The 21,126-nt window shown below is 43.4% G+C and overlaps 1 protein-coding gene across 8 annotated transcripts in view; it reads right to left on the bottom strand.

Annotated features, from left to right (window-relative positions):
* Ebf1 (EBF transcription factor 1) overlaps window positions 1–21,126 on the bottom strand; it is a 392,233-nt gene that overhangs the window by 370,219 nt on the left and 888 nt on the right. For 4 of the 8 annotated variants that reach the window (XM_031353775.1, XM_031353776.1, XM_031353773.1 and 1 more), the window contains exons 1-5: window positions 20,944–21,120; window positions 18,726–18,882; window positions 18,069–18,132; window positions 17,328–17,383; window positions 6,266–6,339 (exon numbers count right to left, since the gene is read on the bottom strand). In XM_031353775.1, the coding sequence (XP_031209635.1) occupies window positions 6,266–6,339; window positions 17,328–17,383; window positions 18,069–18,132; window positions 18,726–18,882; window positions 20,944–21,077 (485 nt within the window). In that variant the 5' untranslated portion in view covers window positions 21,078–21,120. The other 4 variants (XM_031353779.1, XM_031353778.1, XM_031353777.1 and 1 more) reach the window with 3 other exon arrangements.

The following is a 21,126-nucleotide window of genomic DNA, read 5'->3' as shown; positions in this document are numbered from 1 at the left end:
AAGCAGAGCAAAGAACTGCCCTTCAGGCAGGGGATAGGAACTCCACAGAAAGAATAACAGAGTCAACGAACCTGGACCCTTAGGGGCTCTCAGAGACTGAAACACTAACCAAAGAGCATACAAGGACTGGTCCTAGGTCTCCGGTACATATGTAGCAGACATGTAGCTCGGTCTTCATGTCGTTCCCCCAACAACTGGAGTGGGGGCTATCCCTAAAGCTGCTGCCTGTCTGTGGGATACATTCCCCTAAATAGGCTACCCTGTCTGGCCTCAGAAGGAGAGGATGCAGCTAGCCCTGCAGAGACTTGCTGTTTCAGGGTGGGAGTTTAGTGGTGGTGGGGGGGGGTCCTCTATCCTCTCAGAGGAAAAGGGGAGGGAGAGAGACTGCTAGGGAAGGACTGGGAGGGGGATCATCTGGATGCAAAGTGAATACAAAAGAATAAAAATAAAATGACTAAAAATAAACAAACAAACAAATAAATAGAGCTGCCCTTCAACCCTGTGACTAACTACTGTGACAATTCTTCCACCTCAGTCTGACCTGACTCACTTCTGTCCACTAAAATCAAACAAGGAAGGCCCTGATCTCTGCTATACCCAAGACAGGAGGCATTAACTGGGAGGGACAAGCTGAAAGAACAAAATCACTAATGTCTAGGCAGAAGAGGGCTTATGCTGAAGCAACACCATAAATGACACAGTTGAAGCACTGACCCAGAGAAGAAACCATGTTGGTCAAAGCAAACAGAGTGAGCATGCTTGAAGCCCCCATCCACTCACAGGGCATCTCTCAGTCTCCTGCCATCTGTGCCATCATGGGCCTGGCACATACTCCCTATAGCAGGCATCTACTGAGGGGACTTGGATTTCCCTAATTTGATCTCCCCACCCCCCACCCTACCCCAAAAAAGTCAGGTGCCTGCTTTACATCCCTTTTTAGTCTGCAACCTAAATGACCGGACAGGGACAGCTGTGTGGCCAGTCACAGAAGTAGGTCCCTCCACACCTGGGGTGGGTTGTGTGCACCAGAGAAGAGACTCGGAACAGCAACCTTTTCACCAGCAGGACCATGTATCTCCCACAGCATACTTGGGGAAAAGGCAGATTTAGGAGTCCCTCCCTTAGCCATCTAACACAGGTGGCAGATTTCTAGTGAGCTGACTCCCACGTTCATAAATCAGGGCAGGAAACATCTGAATGCTCTCTAGCCTGGGCGTCTGCAGATCCTCATCTCAAGCACTGTTAGTGGAGCCTCTTGCCACTGGAGACACGGGCTGTTTGGGTGGGAACAATTAAGAACTAAGGAGAAAGAGAGTGGGTAATGGAGGGAGAGGACTTCAAGGGCGGGGCTGGGAGGAGAAGAGGGAGGGGGGACTTCCATCTTGATATAAAGTGAATAAATAAACAAACAAACAAACAAATAAAATATATACGAAAATAAGAGTCTTGTTACGTATCTCTGATTAGGCCAGAACTCACTATCCACCAACACAGGTTAGCCTCAAACTTACAGACATCCTCTGCCCCTGCCCCTGCCCCTGCCCCTGCCCCTGCCCCTGCCCCTGCCCCTGCCCCAGCCTTTGCCTCCCAGGTGCAGGAATTACAGAGAGGTACAACCACTCCCTGCTAAACTGGGCATCCCAGTAAAAATGATGATTCCTACCCTACTTATCCTACGTGGCTAGAGAATGAGCTATGTGAACGACCAGTCTGATTAATACCTATGAAGGGGAGAAATTCTGTAGGAATCTGCTACATTGACTCCTCTGGCCTCTGCCATCCTCTCACATCTAAAGTTAACTGTCTGCAGAAGACTCAAGCTTCAAGCATTCAGCCCTGTTGTCTTCTTGACTGGGGACTCTTGGCCTTGTGTACTGCTGGGGTTAATATCTGGCACTCTTCTCTCCTGACTGGCTTGTTCCATATTTGTAAGCACTGTGTAGTTTTCCTTCCTTCATCTAGAGTTCGTTTTTTTCCCAATCAGTAGTCTTACTGTAAGAATATCCAGTACTCCGTGCCATGTGAGCCAACAAATACTGAGATGAGATTCAGGATGCCTACATGACTCTACTTCCTGAGTCACCGGTGACCTGGGGCTTTTTCTCTTTGTGCCCATCCATGTCTCATTGGCCCTAAAATTCCTGTGGTTGATTTCCCCACCCTGAGGTGCCCCCCCTCCTTTCATTCTTTGGACCCTATATGCTCAAAGTTCTTTCTAATTCTACAGTGTGACCTTCTTATTCAATATGATCATTCCTCTCAAGAATGGAACCATTGAGTCCTCTCTTCTTAGTCTAAATTCTCAACCCCATCTTCCACAGAGCCTCAGTTCTTGCCTTTGAAAAGCAGAGTCCGAAGCTGGTTATCTTTCACCAAGTCCCTCTTCCCAGGTCCAGGCCACAAGTCTGCTCAGCTATAAGCCTCCACAGAGCAACCCTGCTTAGACCACAAACACTTCCTTAGGTAGTCTCTAAAATCACTCTCCCATCTCCTCTCCCTCTCCCCCTCCCCTCCAAACACCCCTTTTTCCCCCACTGATATGACTCACCTACAAATATTTCCTCCCTCCTCTCCATCCTCAGAGGCCTTTACCTCAACTGCCATCACATCAAACCCTTTGCCCAGTGACGTCTCAGTAGCTGATTGAAGCTTCGAACTTCAAGCTCTCCTACTACGGCATGAGATTTTCTTACTCTAAATTCCACAAGACTTTGTGCATGGTAGGTACTAACAATAAAGATACATAATCACCACAACTGTAGGGAACCAGGTACATTCAGTTTTTGATAGATACTAAACCTCCCTTTAATGCTTTCTTAACACCAGCTACTTGGAGCAACAAAGTACCAAATACTTGGCCAGGCACAGATGAGCTCTCTACTACTGCTTCTATTAATACTGCTTCAAATCATAACAGGCTTTCCGTTCTGACTCTGCCAAGCATCAAGGTAAAAATTTATAGGGACTATGGCATTTAACCTTCACTACCGCCCTGAGAGATAGCATTAAAAACCCCATTTCACAAACGGGACAGTTGAAGCATGAAGTAAACTGAGTCACTTCCTGCCCTTTAAACGACTTGGCTGAATAAAGACAGAGAGTAGGTGTCATTGCAAGGACAGGGAGTGCTGTGTAGTTAAAAGCACCAGGTACTCTGGACAGCTTACCAGGGGTTATGACTTGGGCCAAGGACCAGAGATGCTTCCCTGGGAAAGACACACATATGTGAGTGTCTGAAGGAGGAAATCACACTAAATCTGGAAACAAGTAAGGAGAAAAACACCCTATCACAGAAGCAGGCTAGCTCTGAGAGTTTCATGGTTCTTTTACAAAATAAAATAAGCAAGGACCTTCCATAGGAGGGTGCCTCTGGCCTGCAATTCCCTGGGTACTGGGAATGAAGAACACCTGCTGCCTGAAGTCGGCTGGAGAGCTGGATACCAAGTCCCCCTACTAAGCTGGGTCCCTAATTTTCATTTGCATTGAAACACAGAAGTTAGGGTACTCAAATAAACAAACCCCTTAAAGAATCCTACTCTTAAAAAAATAAATAAACGAAAGGATTCAGAGAGCCATATTATCTGTAGAACTTCGCCACCACACATGATTGGTGTGATAGATTCCAAATCACCAAAAGGCAGAGGCTCTCTCATAATGTTACAGAAGTGTTCTGCATCTTCAGGTCAAAGAGGGTTTGTTTCTGAGTGTCAATAATTATAAGCTAATGATGGTAATTTCTTTAGCCATCTCACACAATGGGGGTCACCTTCTTCACAAAACACAATGTTTTTCTTTTTCTTCTTCTCCTCCCCGCTCTTCTTAATTTACAGCACCTAAGACAGGACTGTCTCTTGCTTAACGTTTCCTTTTCCCTTCCATTTGCCTGTAATGAACAGAATGCACCAAGCCCTTTCTTGTGGATCGAAATTCTGTCTCCTTCATCATAGCCAGCGTACTATAAACATACAGCTTTTGTGACATCAACGCAAAGTTTTATTGTGCCGTTAGCTTTGATAGAAAGCACTGCAGAAAGTTGTTTAGAAATTAAATATCTAAAACAAGCTATTTTAAAATCCGGGGCCTTCACTATTTCATGTCTGCAATGAAGAAATTTCATCTTGGGGAGAGCAAGCTGTCTTTCACACCATATGGCTAATGGTGGTGCATAGCAATTAGCCAGGCTGATTAATGGTGAACAGATTCTAATTTTATGCTTATAATTGAGGCTGCATTTGCACCCCTGGTGCAAATTCAGCACATCCCAACTTCCACTTACAACAGGCAAGAAATCAAGAGAAATAGGATGGTATGGAAAGTGAGAATTTTTTTTTTCTAAAGCCCCCTAAAGAGCATCAGATTTGCAATTTAAAAGATTGTTAGGCACACAATAGATGACAGGTTTGTGTAATGGGGTCATGGCAGCCTGTAAACAAACAGTACCCCTTCCACATCTATAGGCAGCGGGAGGAAGCAGGGAGAAAGCAGTAATCTGTAACATTAGCAAGATGACATTTGGAATATGGCTTTTCCCTCTTAGCCACTCGGTACAAACAGCGTCCTTTGCCTTCCCTGGCTTGAGAATTGTATTTTTTGCTATTTTTATGTTTCTGAAGAATAGACAGAACGTCAGCAGTAAAGCACACCAACCAGCATAATAAAGCACTTTGGACCAATGAATTTTAAAAACAAGGAAAATATAAACTGCATTAATAGAGGGGGGCCCTGCAGGAGAGGCATAATATATCTCTAAGTAGTTCAGGAATAGAATTCTCTCCAGCATAATCCAAACATATGCAGATACAAAATGCAAATCGATGATGTATAGATAGTGCTTGGCCTGTTCGTGGAAATCCATCTTCCTGTTTCCTGTTTTGCTACAGTCATATGCAGCTCTACATGGAGAGTTCAGTCTAATGGCATGTTAATTGTAGAAGGCTAAAATGGTAGAGGGGTGGCTGGGGAAACAGTAATACAGACAAGGCTACGTTTTACTGCTTGTCAAAATGGGTTTTGCTCCTTTCCTTCTAAGAAGGTGCCACTCAGCTAGATTCTAACCAGTTCATACCACAGGGTAGAGCTAACTTTTCCTACTGAGGAAGGGATCCCACCCTGTTTGGGAGTGTTCTGCTACTGTCTTAAGCCTGGAGAAAAAAAACAACCTGGTTATTAGAATAATTAACAGGTTTTTACAAATTACTGAAGTGAAAACCTGTGAAACTCCTGTATATCTTAGAACTACAAATCAGAAGTATTTAAAAAAAAAAACCCACAGGATTTTTATAGATACAAATGCTAATATTTGTGATTTCTCTCGGAAAACACACAAAGCCCTTTCTACCTGTAGAGTTGGAAGATTGTTTACCCCAAGAATCTATGATCAGCAGGTAAGGGCCACCCACGTCGAGAGGGCAGCTGAAGACCCAGGCAGACTGGTCAGTGACACTCACCAGCCAAATACACACTGTGCCAGAGAGCCTGCTCAGCTAACACCACAATTAGGAACTCTCCTCTGATGTCAAGTGGCATCTCCCTGCTTTATCCAATTACTTGGGAGATGTTGGGAACAAAATGCTGGGTTATTTTACAAGGAATCAGAGCATAAGCTAAAAGGCTGCTCATCTGTGAGGGACATGAATTATTAGAGCTTTTGTGGTCTCTTCTCACTATCCTTCCCCCAAAGCCCCAAAGCTCACTACCCCCAAGAAATATTAGCTTCATGTTCAGATATGAACAGGATTACTAAAAGACCATCCACAGGAGAAAAGAGAAGAGACAGAGACAGAGAGCAGTTTAGGCTCAGGTATGGGGTGTTAAGTAGAAGAACTCACAAGGAGGAAGTGTAACTTTCAAGTTGACCCAAACAGAAGCCTCGGCTGACTTCAAGAGAACTCATATTTTACTAAACATGCAGATGAGGGCAAATGTCACCAAAAAGGAGGTTGTACTCTATTTGACTCCACTGGGAAGGATGAGGGAGGTTGCTGCTCTGTGGCCATGATGAGGGTGAGGTACCAAAGCGCACATTGATGTCTCCCAAGTGTACTCAGCAACTGAAAACCGCTGTGATCCTGGACACTACCGAATGTGTCTAAGAATTCTTCTAGACCATTTACCAAAAACAAAATAAACATATTCCCCATGCCCCAATGGAACTGATTTCGCCTAGGTTGGCGATCCAAATTCATCTTTACTTCAATAATGAGAGAGGGTGGGGAGAGAGAGAGAGAGACAGAGACAGAGAGACAGAGAGACAGAGACTTCTTACCTGCACATGATCTCGTGTGTGAGCAACACGCGGCACATTTCAGGGTTCTTGTCTTGGCCTTCGTACACTATGGCCTGAAAGTAAAGTCATGTTTTTAGCTAAAAATAGAAACAAGTAGCAGAGGGTTACGTATAACATTCCAGTTCTTCACTACCTCGCCCCTGCTGGGGGCCAATTAACTTTTAGGAGCAAAAAGCCTCACTGGGCTGATTATTTCAGGACACATTGCTTCGGATCAGCCCAAATTGAGTGGACTGGGATCTGATTGATCCTCTCTGCCCTATCAACCACCTCATTATGCACATCTTTGGACCAGAGCATGTGATAGGCATCTGTTGTCAAGACAACCATAATTCTCTTTTCAATACAGAATAAAAATAAGTCTAATCAATAAAGAGGGAAGATCCAGAAGGCTGAAGACATTGCAATATTTTGTATTTCAGATCTAGAGAGGCCATGTGGGTTTGATTGGCCAGCCTTGTACATTTGCTTCCATGCTGCTCCCAGCCCCCACATTTAGTGTTCTACCGGCAAGTAGCAGGAAACAAGGTTGGGAAAAGCTATATTGTCTATGCATCGTCTACGTCATTTCTGAAGCGATTCAATCAGGGAAAACCCCTCTTCCTATGGAGAGGCTGAAAGCAAGTGCTGTTGCAGGGTTTATGCCCGCCCAGATGGGAACCTTGCCAGCATATGTTGTGTGGGGGGATGAAGCCAGAGTCAGCTCCCTAAGCAGAGAATTACATCTCACTCTGAAAATCTGGATTCCCTCAACCACCAACCACGTGCGCTTTGCTCTCTTTTCTTTTTTGCAACACAATCACATTTTGCTTTGGGACACCCACCAAGTTGCCCAAAAACCTCAAGCTTGCGCATGGATCTACAGGTTACTATCCCAGCCAAAGAGATACAGGGGGTTCTGCATCCGCATACACTGAACTCACTTAACACTGTATCACTGCATAATACTAATATAACACAGCTTCAAATTGTTAATAAAATTACTTTCACACATTCACAGAACCCTCAGTTCCTTAGTGACAAAACTATTTAAATTAACCAGAGATTATTCTTTTATTATGTAGTGCATAAAAGGACTCTGTGCCTAACTTGTCATTCCCTTTAATGCACTATGGTTTTGAACTTGGAGACAGAACCACCCTGACTTAAGACCCAGGGTAGACAGATCCCTGGGTCATGACCTGTATCTAAACACAGACTGAAGCAAACTTTACAACAAATTAAAATGAAGAAAAAGTGGTTAGGCAAAAAATAAATAAATAAGTAAATAAAATAAAAATAAAGCACATATCTCTAACATTGGTCCATCAAAACTATCTTTTATGGCTAGCTCATCATAACCTTGCATTTAAAAAAAAAACTAAATTGTTTTTACTTTTAACTGTAGACTTCTAAAATGGTTGAAAGAATATATTTAGAAATCCAGGATAGGATATTCATTATCCAGATTCCTCAAACGTTTGCATTTTACTAAATTTGCTTCCTATTTTTCTTTTTCCCCTAAATCACTTTTTAGCAAATTGCAGATATATCCTCAATATATCTGCATGCATTTCCTGAAAACAAGGCTTTTTCATGCATAATCACAGCACAATTATCTAAATCAGAAAATTAGCATTGATACAATAGAATAATCTAATCTCCAGACCTTATTGAGATTTACCAATTACCTAATAATGTCCTTTACAGCAAAAGAAAATCCTGTGCTAATCACCTCGCTCAGCTGTCATGTCTCCTTTCATTCCGAATATCCTCCAGTCGTTGTGGTTCATGGCATTGACATTGTTGAAAATACAGGCCAGTTACTTTGTAGAATATCCTTCAGTTTGGGTTCTATTCTGGTTCTCCAGCTCATATGAAAGTCTTAGACTTCAAGGCAGGACAACAGCACAGAGTGATACTGAATTCCCTCTGAACCAGGTTCTACTTATCCACAAGTTTATTAACAGCATACACTCTGACCATTCCCTTAGAGTGATGCTCACCATCCACCAGTGACCACAGGCTAGCTTTTCACAATATAAGGTTATATCTTACCCTTTGTTAGTCATCCATAACTGTTTTTTGGGGGCAATAACTTGCACTATGTTAATGTCCTTTGATGTATCAAATCTTTAGTCACTAGTTTTAGAGTGAATACATAACTCTTCCTTTATTCTTATTACATTTATTTATCAAATTGGGAGGGCATGTGCCACTGTATGAGAGTGTGTGTGTGTGTGTGTGTGTGTGTGTGTGTGTGTGTGTGTGTGGTGTATGAGATCAGAGAAAAAAAATTCCATCATGTGGAGATGAATTGAACTCAGGTCTCCAGGCTTGCTCAGCAAGCCCCTTTATCTTCTGAGCCTTCTTGCTGGCCCTCTTGCCAATATTCTTAAAAGATTTCTTCAAATGCCCTAAAAGTTGCTTTATTCAAGAAAATGAACTAATTAAAAATCTTCTGAAAACCAAAAATTGGAGCAAGTGAGATGGCTCAGAATGTAAGGATGCCTGCCCAAAAGGCTGACGGCCTGAGTTCAATTCCTGTGACTTACGCTGTGGAAGGAAAGAACCGTATATCCACTGTGGCATTCATAAGGCCGCACACATATATGAGCATGTGCGTACACTTGAACACACAAACTAAATAATAAATAATTTTAATATTTTTAAAAAATATATATGTGTCTGTTTTATTTCCTGCAATCACTGCTTTAAAAAAAAAATCAAGAAAGGAAGAAAGAAAACACAGTAAATTACTGATTAGATCTCAAGCTCAGTGCTAAAAAAAATTCAAATGACGCATTTCTGCTAACTCCTATTATCATTAAATCAGTTCTATGTTCTCTTAAACCTCTATCTAACCTCTGCTTCAGCTTCAGTGTTTGCCTTGCTAACCTAAACTACTACTACTACTACTACTACTACTACTACTACTACTACTACTACTACTAATAATAATAATAATATAATAATAATAATAATAATAATAATAATAATACAAGTCTAGAAATCTTTTCTGTGCTGGAGCAGGGAGGCGGTGAGAGAGAAGAAATGATGTTATTGGGGAGGGCATGGCAGGCATATCAATTACATAAGATCTTTGTTTGGAACTTTCTAGATGAGATCAACATCATTATTACCAAGGCTGCTAGTTGAAATGAATGAGGCCATGATAATATCCAGTTAATAATAAGCTTCAAGGCAAATCCACTGAGGACTCCCCCAGGCAATGGATGACAGGGACTCCCAGAAGTCCTATGTTTTCTCCTTGGTAACTGAACATCACTTGTTAAAGGCCCAGTCCCTTCATAATGCATCTCTTTACCAAATATCAAGCTACCACTTTGCTTCTGGCGCTGGAGTCAAAACAGAGAATCTTTCTCCAAATCGAGCACAGAAAAATGAAACCAAGACTTTGGATTTGCTCAGAAATAATTAAGAACTCTGGGGAGATCCGGAATATGAGGTTTCTGCCTTCCCTCTCCCTCTGCCTTCCCTCTTCCTCTGCCTGGATAGATTAAGAAGAGTTCTCAAGGAATAGGGGAAGAAAAAGAAGTACCTGCTTCTAGAAAATTCTGCAGTAAAAAGAGAGTGAGAGTCTACCATGGGATAGGAAAGATAAAATTCCTGTCCCTACAGTAAACTGCACTGTCACATTAAGGGAGCAAGCTTTCCTGTACAATTCAAAGGCACAACTTCCTTCAGTCTTATCACTGAAAAGACTTATTAAAACACACATGTGGGGCTGGTGAGATGGCTCAGTGGGTAAGAGCACCGACTGCTCTTCTGAAGGTCCTGAGTCCAAATCCCAGCAACCACATGATGGCTCACAACCATCTGTAATGAGATCTGACCCCCTCTTCTGGTTGACCAGAGCGAGCAGAGGTCCTTAAATTCAATTCCCAACAACCAGTGAAGGTTCACAACTAACTATACAGCTACAGTGTGTACTCATATGCATCAAATAAATAAATAAATAAATTTAAAAAAAAACACACACACACATGCACATACATACACAACACAGAGAAAATATTGATCCAGAGATGAATATTGAGATGCAACCAGGTACAGGTAGCTATGATAGATTTATTTGGGTAGCTCCAGTATCACAGTAACATTAAGACAGACTTTGGCCTTCCTTTCCCCCTACGGCCTCGAAGTTCCCACTCCAGCTTGCTCTACTAAAAGCATCTCTACTGTGTACATTTAGCACACACAGCAAGACTGGCTCGCAGTTGAGCAAATCCAGACGCTAAACACCACCCCCAAGGATAGGCATCTTCTAACACCAATTTTGGGGGACAGAGGCTTCAACTTCTCTCACTAATTTAAATGTATGCTTCTGTTCGGGTTTGAGGCAAGATGGTTGAGGTTGGATCAGCTGGGAGATCCCAAGGGCATATAAACAGCCTTGACTATTTTAAGTGAAACCATTTTAATAGACAGCTGGTTTAGGATACAGACAATGGAGCCCTGAGAAGAAGGCGCATTGTCATCCTCCACAGTAAATCATGTGTCCGCTCATCGGGAGGAAGGTGGTCTGCCGAGAAAGCGACAAAGACAACACTGGCTTAAATAAATCAAAGTGTTTATCAGAAGTGAGGATGGGGGAGCTGCCACTATGGTGGGAGGCAGAGAGAGAGAAAGTATAAAAACGCATTATTAAAATAAATCAATTGAGGATGAATCAAGTTGAGCTTTATAACCATCGAAACAAAAAATACAGTATCAAGTGGAAAATACTGTTTACATTAATCTTGCCAAGAGTAAACAAATGCTTCAAGGCAGTAGGGATGCTTGGACAAGAAGCAATGTGAAAGGATGAAAGGGTAACTTCACCTCAACTTTCAAAATCTGGTGCCACTAAGAGATAAGTTGTCCAAACCCGTCGTATTCGGAAACCCAACTTTCTGGTAGGTCAGTAGTTCCTCTCTCTGAATGTCAGCCTCTAACAGAAAATAACAAGCAGCAGAAACGAATGCATGTTCCTGCTGATCCTCCCTTGATTTCAGATTGTTTTTTGGACATACCGATATATATATATATATATATATATATATATGTATGTATAATTAACTAAAGATGAAAAAATATGGGTGTTGTTAAAACTTTCAGAAAACTCCATTCATTTTAAATGTTTAATTATAAGTCAATGTGTGCAAGTCTTGGAAAATTAGCCAATCCCTGTCTCGTGCTTGCCTCAGTTACCATTGTTTTAAAAGTCATCTTTGAAGCATAGTTCATCCCTAGCTTTTTGAAAATATTGCTGAGACTTAAAAGTTCACTGAGACTTACTTCGGGACAAAGACCGCACAGCAAAAGAAAAAGAGAAAAAAGACTCTGAGAATACACCAGGATCATACTTCAATGGGATGCCCACAGAAGTTCAGAGAATTGAGCTTGCTCTCTTTTGTTTACTTTTCTGATAGTTTTAACTCCTTCTATCCCACACCACATTCAAGGAAGCAATAAGAACGTGCATTTTTCTCATTAGGAATTTGTCCTGATTTGCAGTAGGGAGGGAGGGAAGAAGAAGGGAGAAGAGAGGTAACAGAAACTTGAATTTGCCACATAAATCAAAACAATAACCTTGAAAATTGATACTCCTATTTCTGAAAACAAAACAAAAAGCAAAGTGTATTTGTCACCTCAGAGAAAGGGGCCATACACATAAAAACTGCCTTCTTCAACCCAAGAGGAAAACCTTCTAAATATAAACTATCAGTGATAGCAAATTACTAAGAATTGAGCTAATCAAAAAGCAATAATAAAGTCTATACTATCAACACACGGCATAGTAACTACTACATTCACCCACCCTCTTCCAGTGCCTTTCATTAAAAAAAAGAAAGAAAGAAAGAAAGAAAGAGTGCTACATAATATAGTTCAGTTTCCAGTAGGTGAAAGAACCCTAGTTAAAAATTAAGCCATGCCAAAGGAAACACCACCAATATGACATTTCATAAACAACTGTGTCAAGCAGCAAGCTAACATTAATAGTAGAGTAAAATCAAAACTCATTTTGCCTCAAGTAGCAGCTTGGCTACTGGCGAACAAATTGTAAAGATGTAATTTCAGCTCAGCAGCTAAGCAGGCCCGTCTTCAAACTGAGTTAGGCATGATATCATATTCACGATGCTGCTCGGTTACATCACAGCCCTGACTAAAAGGCAAGCAGGTCCCCAGTCCCCAGCGCAGGGGACTTTCTGTTGTATCTCTTCTGTCTTGAAGACCTCAAAGCCCTTCTATTATTCAAATGCCTTGGGCTGGGTGGGGACTAAATATTTCAAATAATTCCATATGACATTTTTCCTAGAAGTAGTTAACGATATTCTACTTGGGTAGTTACTGCATTTACTACTATGTTAGTAGATACAATTGACTTCGTCAGCTCAGTCAGGCAATAATAATAAAATCGTAAGAATAGCTAATTTATTATATACTTAATATATGTCAATCACTGTTCTAAGGCCTTTGCAGTTAACGGATCTATTTATTTTTACAGCAGAACTTTGAGTTGGGTGCAACCATTATTCTCATTAGTTTGGTTCTAAATGCATATATATTTTAATTCCTAGCTAAAACCCAATCTTCCCTGCTCCCAAACCTATGTCAATAATTCATGCATGTCCACATCCAAACAGTCTTCATCCCCAGCAAGAAACACACAGATAACAGGCTGTCGGTACAGCCATATGAGTTCGATAAATGCATCCCAACTAATATGTTCGTTTTTAATGCTGTTCAAACATTCACATGGAAACAGCTCTAGCGTAAATATCCCCGAACAAATGGCTGTATATTATCCAGGAGGGAGCAGTTGGGCCGCCAGACTGGGGAAGTACTAGGCCATCTGGCTCCGGCAAGCTCTCCAAAACCATCAGCTTTGTTTTCACCCCCAGACTCCAAACAACACATTTTCCACTGTGATGAGTTTACATTTTCCCAAACACAGGTCCTGATCATGCATAAAAATTCCAAACTTCTTCATTCCTCTATGTACAAGGAAATTTAAATCACCTGCGTTTTTTGACATGTTACCAGAAGAGACAGAAAGCTGTTGAAATATAGCCCCTTACATAAACCTGCTCTGGCCTCTCTTGTTTGGCTCCCTGGGTTATATGAAAGAGCCTCTTTGCTGGCCTGGTAAATTCCTTAGGAACTTATAGATATGCCACATACACAAAAAAATTAGTGTTTATCTACCAAGAAGCTGAAAGAGTAGTTAATCAAACATATGCAACCATGGTAGGATATAATGAAACAATCAATGGAAGTAAAATAAAGCTAAAGCACTAACTTTAAGAGCTGCGAACATCAGAATAAATATATAAAGAAAGCTAGCTAGGAAACAAAGCTGACAACCTTTACACTTACTGTCCTTGCGCCCTGTTGTATCAGCTCTGCTCCACACCCCTCCTCCACCTATCCTACCGTTAAACTTATATATACAAACATGATGTGACTTCTGTTTGCCCTTCTCAAAAGTAAATAGATGAAATAAGGGGGGGGGACACTTTGGTTTGGGAACAGGGAACATGAGATTGGGTTTTCTTTCTTTATTAAGTATCACTTGAAGAACTCACCCTCCAAGCAAACTAGACTAAGAAATGAGCTGGCTTTGTGTTTAATAACTACTTAAAGACAGATATCTCGATGAATGAACCACAGAGTACAACACATCTCAAATCACACATGCAAATCTGAAGTGAGACAGGTTAAGTCTCAGGCTTCCCTGAGTCCATGACAGCTTCTACAGTTGACACTGTTTCTGGATGCATTAGCCATAAACTTCGGGATCCTAAGGGCTTTTGCATGCTCACTAATAGAATACCAAAAACAGCAACGACACAAAAACAATCTATTTTTAGGCCAGCTAAACTTGGTTTTGAACAACCCTTCCCAAAAGCAAGACATTTCTTTTCTCGCTACACGGGTTTTGATTTGGCTGTTGTTTTGTTTTTTCAAATTTTTATATTTTATACCCTGTGTTTTACAAAGGAGTGATTGGAGAATGGATCTCAGAGCATTCTACTAATGAGAGCCTTCTCCTAATGAGATTCCAGTGTACCTGGTAGGGCCCAAAATTAGGACTCCTTCCTCAGAATAGTCTAATGAGACACTTTAGGAAGGTGTGAAACACTGTCATCCTCAGACATCTTGGTTGACTGAGTAAATTTCTTTCTGGGTCTCAGTGTTGCTGCTAGATGCACTCAAAATGAGGAACAGCCCATGCAGCTGCAGCCCCGCTACTCTTGCATGTGACTGGCTGACCATGCCATCTGAATGTTAACCCCAGCTTGGGTGTCAAGGGTATGACATCACGTGTGCAAAGGCACATGTCTACTATGGAAAGGGCTAGGGTCACCAAACAACAAAGACAAGATTTCACAGTGGCCAGGTATTCCCTCCACCAGTTCTGGTGTTCTTAGACATTGACAGTTATGCTCTGTTCTACTCTCTGAGTATCAAAACCTGAAACGCATCAGAAGCACTGCACACAGGGCAATTTCGCCACTGAGTCAGCCAGCCTCAGTCACTCCTTCTGGTTAAACAGGCCACTGTGTATAGCTACACGGAACCAACGCTTTTAGGAAGTTTAAAGCAGACTGAGCATTTAATTGCCATGGAATAATTTCAAACTGCAGGGAGATCACTTCTGAAGCTGGATATGAATATGATTCTGCAGCTAAGAAAATAAGGCTTCTGGTTTCTCTATCTACTTTTTTTGGAGTGTATGATGTTAACTGAGTCCATTAGAAGGTGACCTACTTCCAAAACTTTGGCAGCATATAATTAAACGACAAGCAACTGGATAATGAACACATCAAAGTTATAGAAAGGGTGGTTACCCAATCATTGTGAAAGGAAATGGATACATATTAAAATGTCTTTTGTCTTGATACTTTTCTACCAACTTAGATAACTGTTAAATTATTTTCAGGTTGCTCCTGACTAGACTATATAACTACATGTATTTATAACTTAAACTTTTAGTAATATATGACAAATGACTTTCTTATACCTGTTATTTTTCTTTAAATGAACCATTTCCCCTCTCTCCCTCTCCATAGAACTTATGATGCTATCAAACAGCCAAAGATACCTTCAGTTGTAGCTTTTTTTTTTTTTAAATGCTCTATGGTCCTGTTAATAAAATATTTGTTGTATTGCTTTATATTTTTAAAAATCCTTCCACTGTTCTTATATGAGAGATTTTGTTGATAAAAATTAATTCTCAGTGGCACTATTTGTTTAGGGAGGTAGGAATTAAAGTTTTGGGGAGATTTAAATCAAATAGAAACAATCTCTCCAAGCATATTCCAATTTTATGCTCCTTGGAATAGAGCTTCTCATAGCTTGGCCTGCAGTTTCAGTGGTCAATGTTACATAAACACATCCTGCCCTGTATAGTTGTTGGTGTGGATGCCTTTTTCTCTTTAAAAGTAAATCCTAATAAATACACGTGGAGTGGGGGTTAGGGTTCATTCTTTTCCCTCTGGTTTCCCTGTTTTTACTCCTCTCTGATTAGAAGGACAAGAAATGATATCCATCATATCAAAAACTGTTTTTGAAAAACAAAATTCCACCTAATATATTGTTTTGATATCAGAAAACATTAAAAACCCACTAAATCAAGTTTTTTGTGCTTCTGCTCAGCAAGAAAAAAATAAAAAATTCAGTATCCAAAGGAGAGAGAATTATTTTATGTAGCAATCAAAAGAATTCAAGAAAATAACTGTAATTAGAACAATAAATGGGAATTTACTCTGAACTGTCAACTAAGAAATAAATACAGTCTTCCAGAGATGAAAATACTTAAGGGAAATAACACAATAGCAATCTTTAGATACTTATCACTTTAAAAATAGACTTTGTATCCTTAATTTCATATATCTTATTTGCACCACAATAAATATGAACACAATAATCAACATGAGCTGTTATTAAATGCTTCTTGCTAAGATCTCAAACTCCCAATGGGTTATTAATGTATATTTTGCACATTATAGCCAGGCAGATCTAAAGCTATTTTTAATTATGCATGAACACCCTAATTCCAAACTTTCTGACCCAGTGAAGAACATCATCCCTCCTTGTTCTAAAAGGAATATTTAAGATGACAGACAAATAAACACATTTTAACCTTGCACTAAATTGCTGTTTGCTGTACAATAGACAACTTTTCCTTTTGTTTTGAATTCCCCCCCAATAAAGCTGTCTTTTTTTTTTTTCTGTTACTTCAACTAACTAACCAGCTACTTCATTCTGAAACTATACTTTTTTCTTAAAATTAAGAAGGGGTTAGATTAAAAAAAAACCCTCCTGCGCCTCATTAAAATGTCAAGCCTCACTTCCAAGTCGGCTCATAATTGTATCTTTTAAAACATAACTCAGCCTTAATGTATACTGCCTGACACCGTGTGCTGGCAAGCTTAAGAAAATGCAGTCCATGTGCCTTTAAGACAGAAAGCTAGCTAGCTCTTGCTGTCTGGCTTGTAGCCAAACTTGGAGGCCAAAGCAGGAGGGTTTTTGCAAAATACCCTTGAACAACTGTAGGCTCCCATTTCCAACACTACCTTCCAATACCATCGCCTTAAAAAAAAAATCTGTGGAGAGTTCATTTGCGAATTCTATCAGCTCCATTCTTAGAATTGCCTCTTACCCCCAATTCCTCAGGCCTGGGCCTTGGGGAAGGCCTGGCTAGTTTGTGTTTCAAGAGTTCAGTCCATACTGTCTCCCCGAGGGGCTTGTCTCTAGGGCTCCTTTCGCTTCCCCTAGGGCTCCTTAGCCAAGCCAGAGGAAGCTCAGTCCTTTACCCTTCACTCAGCACCCCAGGTTTTAATCACCAGGCCTGGCTTTCCCAGGGAGGCAGTGAGCCTCGAGCAGAAACAGCCTGAGAAGCCTGCGCTGCCACCACTTTGCCAGGGTCACCCTGGCTTTGAGAGTTTGGGTCCCAGTCATCTCTCAGTGGCTCAACCGGCTTTTGAACTGCAGCAAATTTGGTGACCCAAGAGTCGTCCGTCCCCTCCGTGTGGAATTCTAAGAAACTTACTTGTTTTGTCATGGAGTCGATGAGGCGCACGTAGAAATCCTGTTCAGTCCTTATCCCTGGGGGTGGAGGGAGGAAGGAAAATTAAGAGAGAGGGGATAAGCCCTGAAAGAAAAAAGAACTCCACAATACACATAACAATAGCAACAAACAAAAACTGCACACAAAGGGGTCCAAGGCCAAGGGGAACTCCCGCTGTCCTGAAAGGGGCGAGCCAGGGCGAGCCTTCCCAGAATCCAGAAAGGATCTGCGGGCCTAGTTCAAATGCTCCCCCTTAGAAGCCAGCCTCCTCCAAGCACTGGAGCTAGAAAAGAGGTGGGGGACACCCCCCAACCTGGCCACTCTCCCTTCCCAGACTAAAGCCCTTCTGAAATCTCCTGGATCCATCAGGAGCACCTCCACTCCTAGCCCCCTCTCCAGCCGCCCCCCCCCCCAAAAAAATGAGGAGCCAAGCGACCTGGAATTTTGGCCGAACAACACAGGCCTCAAGAAGGGGAGAGAGAAGACAAGCGAGTGGTCTTGTCAGGGCCAAGTGGCCTCTGGTCAGCCCTGGGCCGACCCAGCCGCCCTCTGCCTCCTCAGGTGAGAAACTTCCTAGAATGAAATTTCGGAGAGGCCTGTTCACCTGGAGGGTGGCTGACGGCTGAGCTTCGCTGGGGGGCTTTCGTCCACCTGGAGCTCCGTGAGCCCCCTGCCCTGACCCGGAGCCCCAGGGTGCTGGCAACGACCCGACAGGAGCCTCACCATTGCTGTAGAGGAGCTGGAGCCGGTAGTGGATCCCATTATTGGTCTTTTCGCTGTTGGCTTCCTGGTTTGCAGCAAGGCCCAAAGACACAAGAGATGAGGAGAGAGGTCTCCGTGAGCGAGTGCACCAACTTCAAGGCAACTTTTCCCAAATTGGGGATCCCCCCACCCCCATCTCGGAAAGCCAGCCAGCCCCAATAGTAACAAATTGTGGCAAACTTCATCTTTTCTCCACTCTCATTCCCAAACTGCTTTCTTTCTACCATTCCAGAAATGTCCGTGAGGTGCACATGGGTGAGACTCTTTCCCCCAGAGCCTGAGGACTGCAGCCTGGGCCATCTGAGTCAAGCAATGCCTGATCTGATAGTTCAGAGCGAGCACAGCCCAGGCTCCCAAGGCTAGACTCAAGTAGGGTTCCGTTCGTTTCGCCTGGAATCTCTCCAGTTCTAGGGGCTCCGTGTTAACTTTCTGAAGCAGGACCTTGAGTCCCAGGAGCCTGGATTCGTCCAGGGCGGGAAGTAGCTGGGGGCGGGAGGGGGGGGGGAGCTCTCGCAGGAGTGTGAGCAAAGCTTTGCACACACACGGGGGCGACTTCCAAGGCGCCTGGGCCTGCTCTCTGAGCCCGGGACTACTGGGGACTGCGCTGCGCCCACTTACTTTTTCCTTCTCCACGAACCCCACAAAGGCCGTCCTCTCAATCTCCACGGGCTGGCCCTGTCTGTCGTAGAGGGCCAGGACGAAATGGAAGAAGTTGGATTTCCGCAGGTTAGAAGGCGGCTGCTTCTCAAAGTGAGCCCGGGCCAGACCCACCCCGCTGCGACCAAAGACGCAGAGTTAGATGGCTAAGCCAGACTGTGTCCCGCATCCCCCTGTCACCCAGGACACGCGAGCGAGCCCCCCAACACCCACCTTCTCTGCTCCCAAAACATCCCCTGGGCTCCTTCCATGACCCATCAGGAGCTCAAGCGAGGCTGACGAACCGCACAAATGCCACTCATGTCCCTGTCCTCCCCTTCCAGAGACAGCAGGTCATCAGAACTCAGAGGTGTGAAAGTTTTGTTTGGGTTTTGGGTGTGAGATGAAACGCTACAATCTTTACTCCACTTGAAGCGCACTGCGTGGAGAGGAAACGTGCCGGTGGGTGAAGTGAAAGGGGGTTAAAGAGAAAGTGCGCAATTTACTACTTCGAAGGCCAGGGCGTGGGAATGGGCTCCAACTGCGCCTCCAAATCTCGCAAGTAAGTGGGCAGGTGGAAATGCATGCAGGCATGCTAGGTTGCTCGCTGCAGCAGCCACCCTCCAGGAAACCCTCTAGCCTCGGCCAGCTGCCGGTACCCGGCCTCAGCACGCTAATTTTCAACACAAACACAAGCAAGAGGAGAAGGGTCCCAGGCTGGGACTCGCGGCTATTAGAAATGATCGATCGCCATGGGAAAGGGAACTGGGGTATTTTATTGTACTGTTGTACGTAGTTGTTGTTGTTTGGTTTAATTTTTAAAATAAATAAATAAATAAATAAAAGACCTGTCTTGCCAAAGTTTTGCCATTCTGAGAAATAATCCTCACACATTCCAGAAACCCAAAGGGCCAAGGTGGTTAGCTGAGACGATCCGCCGGGGACTGGAGACTGGGACGCCCGGGGGCACCACAATGACAGCCCAAACTGCCGGACACTATCGGACAACACAACACACACACACACACACACACACACACACTTTCGCTTCCAGCCTAGTTACCCAATTCACTCTCACTACCAACCACTCCCAACCCTGTGCTCAGCGGGGATGGAAACAACACAGGACAGTTTTCCCTAGCCCTTCCCCAAAAAACTGGAAGGATCGAAGTACTCTCCGTTCTGTTTCTGCACCCTCTATGTCTAATGGGGCCTGGGCCCACAAAGTTTTCCCAAAGGCCAGCTGGTGGCTAGCAATGAAAAGGGCAAGGTACCATTTCTCACTTGGGACCAGGAGCCCCTGGACTGGGCACTGGGTGTGTCCAGGGAAGTTCCTCAAGTTGGTCTCCAAGAGTATGGCCTCCAGCCCCTCAGTGTAGGATCAGGAGAGTGGGAGAGGGACTGGAGGTGACAGGGAATGAGGAAGGCTTTTAGGAGATGTGAGAATTAAAGTTGGAAATCACTATTCCACAGGCAGACTGAGAAAAACTGAAGGCTAAGGAGTGGAGAGAGGTGAGAGTAAAGAACTAGATAGGAGAAGTAAGAGAAGACTCCAAGGAGAGAGATGGGCTGAGAAAAACGGGGGAGAGAGCCAGGTGAGGAAAGAGAAAAGAAACGAAGAGTGAAACTGAGAACGAAGGAAAGAAAAAAGAGTGGAGAAGGACAAGAAAAAAATTAAAGGTAGAAAAAAAGAAAAGAAAGATAGGGAGAAGAAAGAAATGTGAAACGGAATGAAAAGGAATGGGAGAAAAGGGGAGAAAATTAAGTAAGAAAAAGGAAAAGAGGGAAGAAGAAAAAGGAAAGAACTGAAGAGAAATAAAGGGGGAAGGAAGCGAAGGGAAGGGGTGGAAAAAGGAAAAAATATAACCACCCAGAAAAGAAAACAAGCGGTCAGAAAAGCGCAGCTATCGAACACCATGCTGCAGAGAAGCCTCTTCTGGGTTAAAACAAAACGAAAACACTCGCAGATGGGGCTGCGGAAAGTGACTGCAAAGCTTGGGCTCGGCTCCCTCCCGCAGCTCGCTGTACTCTGGCCACCGGCGATGAGTGCTGCGCCGCCGGGGAGCGCGGAATCCGGGCGGCGAGCGCAGCGCAGCGGCAGACGCACTCGCGTGGCCCGGCCCCGGGTAGCCGCGCCGCCGTCTCCCGGCTCTCCCGCTAGCCGGCGGCCTCTCCTCCACGGTCCCCCAGCGGTACCCACCTCTGCGCCGCTGTGTTGGCGTCCAGCACCCCGGCGCCCTGCATCCACGTCCGCACCGCGTTCATGCCGCTGCCCAGCGGCTCTTCCTTCATACTGCTTCCACTCCGTTGGATGCTTTCCTGGATCCCAAACATGAAAACAACCTTTTCTTGTGGAAAATCTCCTCCCCTTTGAAAATATTAA

This window comes from Mastomys coucha, unplaced genomic scaffold (assembly GCF_008632895.1).
Source record: "Mastomys coucha isolate ucsf_1 unplaced genomic scaffold, UCSF_Mcou_1 pScaffold5, whole genome shotgun sequence".
In the NCBI taxonomy this organism is placed as follows: Eukaryota; Metazoa; Chordata; class Mammalia; order Rodentia; family Muridae; genus Mastomys; species Mastomys coucha.
The sequence above is the reverse complement of the archived record's forward strand: the minus strand, read 5'-3'. Positions and strand labels throughout refer to the sequence as shown.